Below are 15,236 nucleotides of genomic sequence, written 5' to 3' on the forward strand. Positions count from 1 at the left end.
TTGATGTTGTGTATCTTGACTTTAAAAAAGCCTTCAATCTGGTATCCCATGATCACCTCTTGGCAAAACTGACTAACTGTGGCCTTTCCAGTAGAACTGAAGAGAATGGGCAGAGAGCACATTGGAAAGAAAGTGAGGTGTATATGCTACAGCACTCAGTACAGACAGCAGATTATGAAAAAGCCAGCTCAGGCTGCAGGCTGAGACTTTCTCATGTCTGAGTGCACCAAGCTCATTACCCAGGTCCTTCGAGGTGAGCCCTCGGTAAATCCCTCTGCCTGCCATTTAGCCCAAACAGCATAGGAGTTTAGGGGAAGAGACTAGAATGGGACCCAGAACTCAATTCCCAGTCCTGAGTCTTCACTTCAGACACTCCTGCCACGTAAGGGTGGGTGCAACCCATCAGGGGATTGTGGGGAACATGCACTGGGAACCTTAAATATTGTCACCAGGCAGGAGTGGTCAAAAGAACAAGTTCCTGGCACTTTTCAGGGCAGCAGTGGGTGTAGATTCAACAGCTCTTTTGAAAGGAGGTGAGGAGAAAAGGAAAGGAAGACTCACTCCACTGGGAGTAGATCCCACAACCAGGTGTCAGGGAAGAACTTCCGGACCGTCTCAATTACTGCTGCATTTCGAGCATCCGCCCCTGTTCAGGGAGAAGATGGAGCTTGGTCAATCCCGGTGTATTCAGAAAAGGCATCATGGCAGCGTGGCCTCTGCCCTTGTGTTCTGGATCAAACTGACACCCCAAAGTTTACTTCTAAAAATGGTGAGATGGGAACTGTGGAAAGCAACTCTCTGCCTCTGCTGCCCTACCCAGGAACTTTGCACTTACTCGGGATGGACAGATTTCTGTGACCTATTCAGTTCAGTGAGACAAGGACAATGGCAGCCAGTAGCAGTACTGCTTTAGAACGTGGACACCTCTCTTACCAGGTACAGAATGCAACTTCAGGTCAAGAGTAAGAAGTGCTTGCAGTCTTTTCAGACCCTGAAATTACCTACCTGACAGTCCAGCCTTGTGCACAAGGGAGAAGTCTGCGACACCAGGCCGGGAAAGGAATTCAGGTCTGTACCGCTCACTCTCACACACCACTGGCTGCCGAAGCCGTGAGTTGGTAAAAACCTTCATGCCCATCTCCTTCAAAGCCAAAACAAATACTTCAGAAACCTCCGTTTCTTAGCACAGGCTTAAACCAGCTCTGCCCTTTTTTTTCCAGTAGACATTCTGACAGTGCTAAACACTCCAAGTGGCCTATGCCCATCTGAAGGACAGCCTATGTCCCCCTGGCATAGGCCCAACTTGTCTCTGCTCTGCATTTTGTGGGGTCTTTGGTGTTGTCTATGCAGATTCCCTGCATGTTAGAAATGCAGAATGTGCCACAGAATTAGAGCACATCCACTACAAACAGACAATGCTCCAGAAAAGGAAGTTTTAGGGCGGAAAGGTGTCCAGGTTGTGGCTGTATTGGTCTAGAGGCAAAAGGAATCAGAACTGGTGGTACAGGTGATATCTTTTATTAGATCAGCTAGAGTTGTTTTTTTTTTTTAAATTTGCAACTAAAGATTTTTTTTTTGCAAAAATCTAGTTGGTCTAATAACAGATATCATCTCTACCACCAGTTCTGAGCCCTGTAGGGCAAAGACACCTGCTGGCCAGTTGGGAAACTAATGTAAAGCAGCTCAGAAAGGAGCCACTTTTCAGCAAATCCAAGTCCAGCTATCTTGCCTCTGTCTTTCAGATCAATGAAGGATTACTCCCTCCAGGGCTTTTTCTGCTGCAACAGGGTATTCACTGTTTCCAGAGGGAGACTGTCACTGCTTTTGGACGAGAGGCCAATTACATAACAGTAGGACACAAGGAGTCCTCCAAAAGGCAGAACTGTCTCTCCCCTGCCACTTCCCTGACTTTGGGCTTCATAATTGTAATAACACAGTCAGCTTCTCATGCTTGAAGAATTAAGCATAGAGGGGCTAGTCAGATAAGGGTGTGCCTATATACCAAACACCAGATTCTTCCTGTATTTCATCATTTCTGCAGAAGAAAACCAATGAAGACATTAGAAACTGTTTCTTTACTCCCTCCCTTTCTGCTATTAACCTGGTGGCAGTCCAGGGTGGGCCAATTTCAGCACAATTACCTTGAAAAACAGATAGACATCAGGGCCCAAGTTAGAGGTTACAGGTGTATAGTACAAGCCATTGTGAAAGATGTTGTCTGTTGGAATACATGGGTCTTTGCGGTCATCTTCCAGGTTGAGATTCTTGTAGTAGTAACCAAACAAATCTTGCAAGGGAAGCAGGCTGTACACCTGAGAGGATAAAACAAACCCAGAACCCTGTGTGTGTGGGGAGGAAGGGGTAAGCACCAGTTCACACACCAGGTAATGGCAGTTATACAGAACAATGGCCTGCCCTTTTCAGACTTGAGGCTTACAAGGTTCCTTCAGAGATAATACATACAGGTCTCTTAACCTCTCCCCTTTTTTTTGTAATTTTCCTTACTGGACTCTCTTCAGCTTGCCTAGGTTTTTCTGTCTATGAGGTACTCACAAAGTAGCAGAAGCCTCCCAGCTCTAGTAGCTCTTAGATTCATAGATTTATAGATGTTTGGTCTGAAGGGACCTCTACAGATCATCGAGTCCAACCCCCTGTCCTGGGCAGGAAAGAGCGCCGGGGTCAGATAATCCCAGCCAGGTGCCTATCCAAGCTTCTCTTAAAGACCCCCAAGGTAAGGGAAAGTGCCACCTCCCTTGGGAGTCTATTCCACATTCTGGCCACCCTTACCACCCTTATTGACTTGTTGGGGTAGTCACACGCCTGACTTGTGATCATCTGCCATGGAGTCACTCAAGTGACTTTGTGTTAGGTCTTAGGGTGTGTTTACACTGACAGGCAGCATGTACCAGAGGGGATGGCCCCAAATCTGCTCCAGCCATGTGCTCCTGCTAGCATTCTCCAAACCCAGAAATGCTGGTGAAGATGTTCTGGTGTTGCTAAGAGCAGCCACTGGGACTGGGGCTGGATTTCGAGGGTGCCAAGGGGAGAAGTTAGGTAAGGCAAGCATGGGAACGTCCCAGCCAGGACACACTGCTGCCATGGATAGTCCAACTCAGTACATACTGTAAGACCTAGGCAATTTCTAAGGGGGGGAAGAACATCATTAGATGATACTGTGAAAAGATGGAGGCTGATTGTGGGGAAGATCCAACTTCTGGCTACAGCAAGTCTTGACTGGCTCTTACTTTTCACTCTTTTGCTGGAAATCTCTCTCCTACCTTGGTGTGACCTGCCTCCCCTTACTGATGGTTAGGCAACAAGGGTTACATGTTTGTGGAAGGCAGACAGGAGCCCAAAACAGTTGCCACACTGAAACCCCATTTGTGTTGGGAGAAAAGACTTTTTTCCTGCACAAAAGGGAGAGTGTACAGATATGCAAAGGCTTTCTTGTGGAAGAAAAATGGCTTTTCCACATGAGGTTAGATCAGTTACCTATCATGAAGATCTTCCTCCAGATCTAAGCTGAATACCTGTATGCTTCTCTTGGGAGAGACATCCAGTATCCCACAGTCCTGTGCTCTCCTATCATCTACTTGGGAACACTGGCTCCCTGACAGCCTGCCCAGGAGCAAGTTGTCAGGCAGCTCTGCTTCCCGTCACACCAATCAGCATTCTTCTGAGCCAGAAACCCTCCCAGAGTGCACTTCTCTTGTCCAGCCCCTGCCTAGTCCTCTGCATGTCTTCTGTTCCAATGGGAAGTGTGTGTGTGTGTGTGTGGGGGGGGGGTGCATAGCAGAGGAGAGGGGGGTGAAAACCATGTGCCATGACTGCAAGGTTGCCTGGGCTAGGAAGATTCCCAGGGATTGGGAATCAAGCTGGGAAAGGCTGTCCCCAATCCTGGTTAAAGGCCTTTGGTTTTAAATACTGTCTCTGGCATGCAGCTAGGTGCTAGAAGCATGAATTTCAAAGCACTGGGGGCTGAGAACTGGGGCTGGGAGGCTTTCTCTGCCTCCAGTCATGCTTTAAATGTCCTGTGTCCTGCCCAGTTTGGCACCACAAATGGAAGTTTAACAGCTGGGAACCAGAGTTATGAAAGCTGGGAGCCAAGAGCTTAGAGCTGGAGTTATGGAAGCTGTCCCCAGCCCCATGTCCCTGCACTTCGGGCTTTACATCACCCCATATGCAGCCCATCTGGGCTGTATATGAGATGATTTAAAAGCCAGGGAATGCCTATTAACAGCCTACCCCCTTCTCTGGTGGGGGAGAGGGCTGACTGTCAAGTAGTGGGCTCCCCTAAGGGCAGGGGTAGCACAGGGAGCAGCTCACCTGCATAGCTCTCCAGACAGGGGGCTGAAACTTATGAGCACTCCAGCTCCCAGTCAAACTTTCTATCGGTAAGAATTTTTGAGAAATTTGTAGTAATAGACATGAATGTCTGCGTCTGTCTGTGGCAAATCTGACATGCTCCCCAGCATGGCCACTGGATGAGCATAAGCAGATAGGAAGCATCAGGTTCTCCTTATTGACAGGTGGTAAGGCCTTTTGCCTCTCAGAAAGTGTCTAGTAACGGAAGAACCATCACCAGACACAGAGAGAGCAAATGGAGAGGGAGACAGTGGTGTTGCACAGGGTAGGGGAAATCAAGGAGAGATGGGAACCTATTGAAAGACGGCAACTCTGGGACAGCATAAGGCAAGGGACTCTAGGGCTTACAGTCTCAGCAGACAACTGTTGCTCAGGCTTCAGGAGCAGGACACTCTGATCCACAGCCCGCAGTGCGCAGTGGGAGTTGGCAGCGGCTTCAATAAGGAGGCTGACATTGGAGGCTGGGAGCGCCTCTTCTTGAGAGAACTTCAGCTGGACCTGGGATTGAGCAGAAAGGGTCAATTACACACCTCTGGAGTGTCTTTTCTGTGCAAATGTGAGTTTTGGTGCAAGAGGAGCAGGCCTTTGACTTCTTACCATCACCTGGCAGGACAAAGGCCTCACCACAGAGCTGGTTCTCCCTGGATTTCCTTCTCACACCTGAGCACAAAGGCCATACAAAGGCTCCTACCTCCTCCTTCCTTCACTACCAACAGGCAACACTGGACTTTTCACCCGCCCCAGAAATATAACCCTTTTAATACAGGTGTTGTCAGGATGCAGAGGATTGGATGAGACAGGCCTTCCAGCCCTATATCGCCATTTTCCAAGGTCCCTACTGGCCCTCAGAGCAGCTGGAAGGATTAAATAAATGTATCCATGACTTTTACAGGGCATCAGAAGAGAAAGGTTGGGGCAGGGGTGGGAGCAGTAGTGTGGGTTAGTCATATTTCTTTTTAGATTAATTTCTGATCATAAGCACTGCCATACGACACAGAGTTTACTCATGTATGAGTTATGACGAACTCTATGTTTCTGCTGCCATCAGACTACAAGCTCTATCTTTTCTATCACCAGCTACGATCAGCCTTAAGGCCTCTGAGCAATGTCATTTGATAAGAAATTTCTTGTATTCAATAATGCCATAATTAAGGCTTTTTTAAAAAAAAACTTTTTACTGGAAGACCTGTCAGACTACTTTCGTTGTCACTTATATGTGGATAAATAAAGAGCCCTTCTGATCATAATTAACGTAAGATAGCATCAAGTTTGGCACTAATGTAAACATACTAATATTTGTACAGCACCAAGGCCAGTGGGGTTCTGGTACAGGACTGGGTCTTGTAGATATCAGTCCTACCATGACCTGTGCTACAATACTGCATTTTATTTCTTTTTCTTCAAAACGAAAACGGTAAAAAAATCCGCAAAGCTGGGAAAGTTTAACATAGTTTGTATTCTGATCTATTATTAGAACTATCACAAGCCCTTTCTAAAGCTTGAATGCTCACTAAAATCCCACCTGGTTTAAAGTTTTAGGCAAGAGGTGAAGTTTTCTAAGGCCTCTAAGTTATTTAGGAACCTTCGAAGACTTTGGAGTAGCTCTTGCTCTGCATATTATATGAAACCCTCTTGTAGCACTGCTATTTGGTAAGCACTATGGACCAGATTCTACTCCATTTGCTGGGCATCATAGTGGACTTAGGTTCCAAAGCGTGATCCTATTCTACCTTGCTTTCACACCCCTGAAAAAAGTTAATGCAAAACATGGGTGGGTCTTCCTCTTGCTCACTGCTTTTGTGATTTAGGAATAGGGAGAAATCTGCATATCTCCAGAAGGAGAGCCTACCCCTATAATGGAGACACAAGTGCCCAGGGAAGGTAACAGAATCTCTCCTGTGCTTCAGGTGGGTAATTCAGATTTGGTCACAAGCTGTACTTTGGTCATCCATGAAGTGAAAAAGAATTCTTCCCTTAGTGTTCCGGCTAAGTATATGGTATGTTATAAAAGTAGGTGCATTAACAGGTTTTTCAGGGACTCAGCCAAGGTGTAATAGGATCTGTCCTTGGTCTGTGTCGATGAGTAATTTTATTATTCAATGGCCAAACTGAAAAATACAAAAAAGAAGAAAAACCTGCTTTGGATTAACACAAAACGAATTTGTTTGTGGGGCAAAAAAAAAAAGGCAACAGCTGGTCTGGGTCTTCTAAAGCACTTTGTGTAACCCCAGACAAAACATTCAACTTCGTTTGGGGGTCTATTTTGCCTTTTCTTTTAAAAAATCATTTCAAAATGAAAACAATGAAAATTTTAATTAAAAAAACTATGAAAATAAATGTTTAAGGGGTTTTTTTTTCTATTTTTTTCCTTTTATGGCCAAAACTATTAATACATTTGCAAATTGTGGTATTTTTCAGCAAATGATTTGTCTTAAACAGTTTCACCTAGTTCTGTGAACTTCCAGAATTGGCCTGTTGGACTTGGCCAACAGGTGAGAAATGTTCCTGACACTGAAGAACAAAACATCACAGATAAACTAGGCATAGGAAAAGGGTTCAGGACATGGATATGCAGCTCGGGAATGCAAGGATTCCTGGAAGAAGCTGTGTTAAGGGTGCTGAGAGGAAAAGCATTGATTATGGGGCTGGAATGGGAAGCATGGGGACAGTACAAAAAAAGCATAAAGATGAGAAGGAAAAATGGAAATTAGTGGAGCAGTAATAGGAGAAAACTGGAATAACAAGGAATAGGAGACCAAAATGTGTGGATCTGGGTAGGGACAGCATAGATATCTCATAGCAAAAAAAGGTATGTGGCTCTGAAAATGCCTCAAATCCCCTTACCTTGTTTTTAAAGCACTTCTCAATCTGGATTCTGGCACTGTCAGCCACTATCTCCCTGGCAGGATGCAATGTGTAAACCAGGAGCTGGAGGATTGGGGCTAGCTTCTCATTGATGGTAAGGGGAATGAGGAAAGTGCCTTTTAGATCTGCCGGAGAAAAAGGATAAAGCAATAACAGTGAGGCCCAGGAAATGATCCAATAATGTCTGCCCTAGTTGGATGCATATGAGAGTTGGCCAGTGGATGTTCCTAGAGTTGTTCCATATGCCTCCACCCATGTGCCCCTGCTGCCTTTTTTGAGGATCTCCACACCCTGAGATGACACAGGCTATGTCCTCCCTCTGTGGAGAGGCTGCCCGGTTGAGCAGCACCCACACTTAATTCAAGATTTCTCCAAGTGGTGATGCCATTGTGCCTGCTTGTAAGTGAAACGGAAGAGACACCCCGGTTACAGCTTCATTCACTGACCCCAAAGTGTTGCTCAGCTGCATAATTCTCAGTATTTCTGCCTTAAAAAGAAGAAAACAAGACAACAGTGCTCACCGCCACTGATGCTGACTTCCTTTTTGCCATGAAAGATAATTTTGCCTCTCGCCATGCCCTAGTTATAGAAAGAAATCATGAGACAGGAACCTTGAGCAGGGAAGGAGGAATGGCAACCAGAAAGACACCATGAGTATTGCTTTAAATGTATGACTCAAAATGGAGTCAGGTCTAGCATAGTGAAGTGTTGGGCTCTTCACTACAGACCTAAGTGTTGGGTTCCCTTCTACAGACCTAATACTGTTTAACCTTCTCAGCCCCCTCCCTGCTTTGGCAGACTTGTTCACCCAGATGTACACTGCTGCAGATCAATAAGGAGTCTTGCCAACAAGGCATCCATAACCTGATGGAACGAGCCCTTTAGGAACTGCTGTTTGGCATTCTGCGATACAAATCCCCACCAGAGTGTTCTCAGAGAAGCCTGGCAGCCTCTCACAGATGATTACCAAGTAGAAGAAGTTCACACTGGTGTCACCGCTGTACTGCTTTTTGTTCAGGATGTAATGCACTGTGATCAACTTCTTTAGGCCACAGTTCAGCTCCTTCCACACTGGCTCAATCCTCACAAAGCTGTTCGTCCAGGAATAGAACCGCTGAATGCTGAAAAAGGCCTCAGTATAGAAAGGTACCAGCCAGCCTTCCATGTGGCAGACATCACTGGTTTTGTATACTGCCTGACAAAAGCAGGAAGAAAGAACAAGCTGTTATGTTACTACTGAGGCAGCAGAAATGACACACATTCATTTACAAATCATTTATAAGGCACTTCATCCATAGCCTGCTAAGTGGCTGCGGTGAGCAACAGCAGAATGTGCCTACTAACAAGAGACTTTTTGTGACTTTGGGTCTTATACCATGGGTTAAGACCAGCACAGTGGCCCTCAAAGAAATAAAAATCTTCCTTTCAGTGCTCACTTTCAGGCTGAACTCAGGATTGAACATTTCGGAAGTGTCAATTTTAAACTGAGCAGTGCCATTGTTGTCTGTGGTATAATTGCAAATGTTCTTTTCACTGAGGAACAGCTGGACAACTTCATCCTTGATGGGAGAGTCATCTTTGTCCACCAATTTGATCTAAAGGGAAAGAGAATAACAGCCATGTCAAAGAGGTTTTCAGCCTGCAACCCCACTGAGTGCAGAGATGCATGTTTTCTATATGCTTGTATTCTATCCAGGAGACTGTCTCCCCACTCTACCATCTTATACTCTTAGGCCGTGTGTAGATGAAAGGAGAGGCATGTGTGCAGGACACTTAAAGCAGGCTAAATGCTTCTGCACCGCTTTAACGGTGTTGGTGTTTGCGTGCCTCGGCAGTGTGTTGCTCATTAATTCCAGCCGCGGTGGGAAATTCTGCGGCATAATGTGCCTTAAATGACCTGGGGTGCAGCAAACTAAAACTCCTTCTCAGAATAGGCAAAGCCTCAGAAAAAGCAGGGAAGTCTTAGTAATGGAAGCTTGCCACCCAGTACAATAGGCAGAGAGGTGAGTTATAGCCAAAGGTTAAATGGATTTTTTAAATAAAAAAATTCGCTTTTTCCAAAATGATGCAGCTTAAATGTAACAAATGCTTTAGCAGAAGACCTTGGTGAAAGACCTGTGGATCTGTTGCTGGACCAGATGGTAAACTCAATTTCTATCACCCTGGATACCATGCTGTGATATAGTACAACTCTCTGCTGTCCTACCTGTCCAAAGTAAGGGATCCCTCTTTTGTAGTAGCGATCCATATTCTCAAACCGCACGCTGCCCAGCACCTGGGTTATGGGAACGTAGGCAGAGTCTGAGATTTGCACACCTGTGAGACAGACCCAAGATGAGAAGATGAGGCATAATTAGTCTTGAATTTAACTTGCCTTGAATCCAGTCAAATTACCGAGCCAAGTATTTGCCTTGGAGATGATCCCTATGTATATGAAATGGATCTTTTCTAGGAAATGAACCTTGTGCTGGGCAGCCAGAAATTCAACCCATGGAGCACCAAACTGCAGAATGCTCTGGCAAAATCCTCTTCCCCAGCCATGCCCCATCCTCCTTCCTGAGTGGCTTGGAAGTTTTACCTGTTCCTTTCTCTGTGACAGTTGCTTTCACATCCAGGCTCATCCAGTATCCAGAACGACTGAGCTCAAAGATCTTGGAGCTGAATTCCTGAGAGAGGCAGCCATCCTTGTTCAGCTGAAAAGCAAGAAAACAGACATGGAGTTAAGGAGGAGAGGGGGGTGAAGGAAAAAAAAGAAAAACAGTTCTTTTTGTGGTTAGGAGAATGAATTTGTCAAACAATAGCGTGATAGCTTCGTCTAGTGACCAGAAATGACATCAGTGTTCCTGTGTAATAACCCACAGTACACAACATACATATGGCTTAGCTACTAGGTCTCTTCTTCTAGATAAAGGTCCCTCCTTACACCTTGGGCTCACATCTACTGTTGACTCCCTGCGGTAGTGCCCCATGCCTGGAAGTCTGTGACTTCAAAAGCCTGACACAGAGGCTTTGCATCAAGCTCCAGTCTGTCTTGACCCTGGAGGGCAGCAATGGAGGGTGTGGGAAGAATACTGCCTTTGGGTGGGATTAGGAAAGCAGTTATTTTAGTTGCTTCTGAGCAGGAAGTATCTCATGGCCTTGTGCAAGGAGTTGAAGATAAGCCAGGGCATATCTACATGGTGGTAGCACTGTGCCACCTTGGGGACTACCACCCCCTACCCACCCTGCTTCCAGTGGTATACCCCAAACCCAGAGAGGCTGCTTGAGAGCTGTCCTTCTGAATCTGCTCACAAGACCTAGGGCCCACACTGCTGCCACAATGTAGGCATGACCCTGATCTCCTGGCCAACATCCCCTCTCCCTATAAAACAGGTTATAATACACTGGGTTGCATGAGAATCACAGATGAATGTATAATGATTGCAAATTCAATGCACTTTCCCTTTTCTTCCCTAATATTAATACAAATGTAGGATAATATTTGACCCACACTACTTCTGTCTAGACTGTGGCTACTCATTATGATGACTGGAAGCCTACACACACATGGACACTTCAGATTAGATAAATATTCAACCAGTAAATATGTAGACCAATTCCCCTACAATCCTAAATAATACAGGGAAGAAAGTTGTATTAGGCCCATGCATTCTATAACAGGAATATTTTTTGCACCTGAAAGAATCCAACACTATCACAAAGCACTTAAAAAAAGTTGTGCATCAAAACTGGTTAAAGTACCATTAGTATTCATTTGTCAAGATGGGCAGAGAAGGCTACCAATTGCAGCAGTAGCCGCATGCAGGCTTATTATTAAGACTGGGTATTTGACTGGACAAATAAAGTTTAGCCAATTGACTGGTCAAATATCAGTCAAAAATTGTGAAAAATTGCCAATAGGTTCAAATAATACACAGAAAAAGCACAAATTTTTCATTAAGAAATGTGTCAACAAATTTTTAAAATGATATTTCTGTCAAGAAAACCATAAGAAAATGTAGGTTTTTTTGTAAAATTGCTATAAGCTTTGACCAGTGAAAAACATTCTGTCAATTGACCAGTCAATTGGCAATATTTGACTGGTTAATTGCCCAGCTTGCCAACCCTAATTATTATTAATGTTATTAATGTATAATGATACTACTACTACTAATGCACCTGTCTTTCATATGGTATTTCCATCTGCAGAAAACACTTAAAAGGTCATTTGTCCATGTTACAACTGAGGAAACTGAGGTACAAAGAAGCAAAGTGACTTGCATGAAATTGCACCACAGACCAATGGCAGAACTTAAAATTGAACCCAGTTTTTCTGAGTGCCAGGTCACTGCTCTGTGCATTAGAAAAAAAGTAAATGGGGGAGTGGAAGGAAGAAAGAAGAAATCACAGTGAAAAGGAAGAGAGGCTTGAAGGTAGGAGTGTGGCAGTCTCTTGTATCACCACCGTTTATCTTACTTGTTTGGTTACAGCCTGACAGATTGGGTCTTTCTTGCATGCCCCGTACAAATTGAAATTCCGGCATACACTGAGCTGGATGGTTCCCTCAACAGGCTGGCCATAGGTGTACCTAGCAGAGGAGGAAACATAGCAATAGAATATTACTATGAGAGTAGTAAAGCATTCAAACAGGCTACATAGAAGAACTATGAAAACGCCATCCTTGGAAGTTTTCAGCAGCAGGTTAGACAAGCACTTGGCTGGGACGGTTTAGTCAGGGATGAATCTGTGATGAGCAGAGGGCTGGACTACATGACCTTGTGAAGTCCCTTCCAGCCCTGCTTTCCTATGATTTTGTGATCCCAGTACAAACTCAAGAGGCTGCTCTTAGATAACGTATCAGGCATAGAGCTAAGAAGTGCATGGGGCCAGGAAAGCCAGAGACTAGAGTAATTTCATAGGCTCTCTCTCCTGAATCCTAAAGAAAGGTCAGTTACTTGCAAATTGCAACTGTGAGGATTTTCATGCCAGCCTATGCAACTCCTGCTGCATGCCTGCAAACGTGGCAGCTGAGTTTATTGCCTGAGGTCTTGACTGCCCAAACCTCCTAATGAAATATCCTGTTATCTCCTCAGCCAGGGCAGTCTGTTTCCCAGAAGGGCCCTGAAAACATCAGTTTCTTGCTGTTTTGCCCCCCTCTCTGCGCACAGGTGCCTTCCTTTCCCCTTTGCTTTCTCTTTAATTTCTCGTTCTCTGCCTGTTCTTTTTTCGTCTATTTTCCTCCTTCTGAATGTATTGATTGAACGCTTTCTTTGCCTCACCCACTCTCTCTCATAGTGCCAACTGTTCTCCTTTCTCTGCAGCTCCATAGCAGCAGTAGTCCATTCACATGTCCCCACACACCAGAGGTTGTGCTAGAGGCAGTAGGACTGTTGTAGGCTGCAGTCATGTTCATGGAGGCTACTTCCTTCCCATCATGGACTATTAAGAGTGGGGAGGACAAGCGAGTGGTTATCAAAGAGCACATGGATCTAGGTCCAGAATCTTCCCCTGCTTGCACTGATCCTGTCCTTTGACCCCTAAATGCTGGTTTAAAGATACTTGCTTCTCTCTTCATCAGTTCACTAACTCCTCGGTCTACTCTAAACCTCCTACACGTCTCATCTCTTTTTCTGGAGATACTGGGGATGTATACTAGGGCTGCATGACATTTCAGCAGCCATTTCATTTTGGAGGGGTTTTGGCCTATTTTGGTGTCTGAAACACTGAATCTGAAACTAAATGGAAGGCTCCGAAACTAAACAAAACCATCGAAAATTTTTCAGAGATATTTTGGATGTTTCAGAGTCGGGCTTGCAGGAAACAGAAACTAAGAAGAGGGAAGGGGAAGAGGAGCAGGAGGACTGCTCTCATATCTCATATACAGATGCATCACAAGCAGGTCCAGGGAGGTGATCCTTCCCATCTATGCAGTGCTGGTCAGGCCACAGTTGGAGTACAGCATCCAGTTCTGGGCACCGCACTTCAAGAGGGAAGTTGCTAACCTTGAGAGGGTTCAGAGGAGGGCCACTAGCATGGTCAGGGGGCAGCAGGCCAGGCCTTATGAAGATAGACTAAAGGGCCTGAATCTATTCAGCCTCCGCAAGAGAAGACTGAGAGGGGATCTGGTGGCCATCTATAAACTCACCAGGGGGGACCAGAGGAAAATAGGTGAGGCTCTGTTCCCCCAGGCACCACCTGGGATAACAAGAAATAACAGCCACAAATTGATTGAGAGTAGGTTCAGGCTTGATATTACGAGGCATTACTTTATGGCTCTGCAATGGGCTCCAAAGGGAGGTGGTGCTCTCCCCTACCTTGGAGATCTTCAAGAGGAGGCTGAATAGCTATCTGGCTGAGGTATTATGATCCCAGCACTCATTCCTGCCCAGGGCAGGGGGTCGGACTCGATGATCTGTTCAGGTCCCTTCCGACCCTAGAAACTATTGACTGTGTAGCTGGCCAGTGTCTGCGATCTGTCCCTAGGTCCCTTCCAATCCCAGTGCTCTGGGGGAGGGACGGAAGCCTGCTGTCATATCATGTGCAGATCCAAGGGCCCGAGCCCCCTGGGAGGAATCCGGCACAGCCCCACAGCCCTCCCAGGGGGTGTGGGCCCCCAGATCTGTGTGTGGGATGACAGCAGGTTGTCACTGCCAGCTGGGGACAGCGCCAGCACCCAAGTCTGCTCGGTGCACCCTGCGCCAAACGCAGCCGGGGGAGCCATGGGAGAAGCTCCCATGGCTGCCCTGCCCGGCCCCATCCCCTGCCTGGCCCAGCCATCCAGCCCTTAAAAAAAAACAAAAACAAAAAACCAAACAAACCCTGCACTCACCGGATGTAGCAGGGGCTGTGGGGCCATGTGGCAGAGCCCCCTGCACAGCCCCCGCTGCCCAATCTCCCCCCCTGATGGCACCTCCCCACCCAGCCCGAGCATGCTGGCATTTCAACAAAAAAAAAAAAAAAAAAAAAAAAAAAAAAAAAAAAAAAAAAAGAAGAGGCCCCAACTCCCCAGCTTCAGTAGTGGCAATCAGGGTCTCTGAGGGCTCATGGCAGAGCGCCCCCTGTACAGTGCAGGGCAGTAGGGGGCAGCGGGAATCACCCCCCAACCTGGCACGCACATGGCAGCTGCCCCATGGTGTGGGTGCAGTGTGGCTCAGCAGGGTGCTGCATGCTGTCTGGGAATTGGGGCTGCTGGGGCTGAGTGTTGCCCAGCTCCAGCTGACTGCTGGACCACCCCAGATAGTGCACAGTGCTCTGCTGAGCCACACTGTACCTGCACCACGGGTCAGCTACCACACGGGTGTCAGGCGGGGAGGGGTGATCTCCGCTGCCCCCTATTGCCCTGTGCTGCACTGAGGGGCTCTGCCACAAGCCCTCAGAGGACCTGATCACCGCTGCTGGAGCCGGTGAGTATGGGGCTTTTTTTTTTTAAAGTGCCAGGATGCTGGGGCTAGGAAGAGGATGGGGCCAGGCAGGGCAACCATAAGGGCTTCTCTTGTGGCTCTTCCCACCCAGGGAGAGGCAGGCACAGCCAGAGAAGCTGTGGGAAAATCTGCAGCTGCCCAGCTGTGCTTGCCTCTCCTTGGCTGATTCGAATCTCTGAAACAGCGTTGAAACTCCAAAACAGATTTGGCCCAATTGAAATGGAGCAGTGATCTAAAACATCAAAATGAATGACTGTCCTCTGAAATCGCCAAATCCAAAATTGAAATGAGACATAGCTGTTTCACACAGCTCTAATGTATACATGTGCAACGTTACCGTAGCGTGTTGCTGTGGTGATGTAGCATCACATGTTGATGCGCCTACAGGAAAAGTAACCATGGAGTTGTCTAGACCTGAGGACCTTCCATGCTGGAGTGCACGGACATTTCTCACATATATTTTGTAATGGAGGAGGTAGGAAGATCACAACTGTGGGGCAAGAGGGGAAGTTGGCTTAGTGCTAAAACTACTGCCTGGGCAGTGAGGTTCAGGGGGGTGGAAAGTTTGTCCACACAAAACAGAATGGGAGGAGAGAGGATGCTGCA

General features: G+C 46.5%; 1 protein-coding gene across 2 annotated transcripts in view; it reads right to left on the reverse strand.

Moving 5' to 3' along the window:
* LOC109296603 (ovostatin-like) overlaps positions 1-15,236 on the reverse strand; it is a 59,702-nt gene that overhangs the window by 29,286 nt on the left and 15,180 nt on the right. For both annotated transcript variants that reach the window (XM_019516072.1, XM_019516073.1), the window contains exons 8-19: positions 11,686-11,797; positions 9,809-9,923; positions 9,437-9,546; positions 8,667-8,825; positions 8,198-8,425; positions 7,752-7,809; positions 7,210-7,355; positions 4,714-4,863; positions 2,142-2,312; positions 1,006-1,141; positions 562-646; positions 84-96 (exon numbers count right to left, since the gene is read on the reverse strand). In XM_019516072.1, coding sequence (XP_019371617.1) covers positions 84-96; positions 562-646; positions 1,006-1,141; positions 2,142-2,312; positions 4,714-4,863; positions 7,210-7,355; positions 7,752-7,809; positions 8,198-8,425; positions 8,667-8,825; positions 9,437-9,546; positions 9,809-9,923; positions 11,686-11,797 — 1,483 coding nt within the window. The remainder of the gene's footprint in view (positions 1-83; positions 97-561; positions 647-1,005; positions 1,142-2,141; positions 2,313-4,713; positions 4,864-7,209; positions 7,356-7,751; positions 7,810-8,197; positions 8,426-8,666; positions 8,826-9,436; positions 9,547-9,808; positions 9,924-11,685; positions 11,798-15,236) is intronic.

This window comes from Gavialis gangeticus, unplaced genomic scaffold (genome assembly GCF_001723915.1).
Source record: "Gavialis gangeticus isolate Ggan-Ray unplaced genomic scaffold, GavGan_comp1, whole genome shotgun sequence".
In the NCBI taxonomy this organism is placed as follows: Eukaryota; Metazoa; Chordata; order Crocodylia; family Gavialidae; genus Gavialis; species Gavialis gangeticus.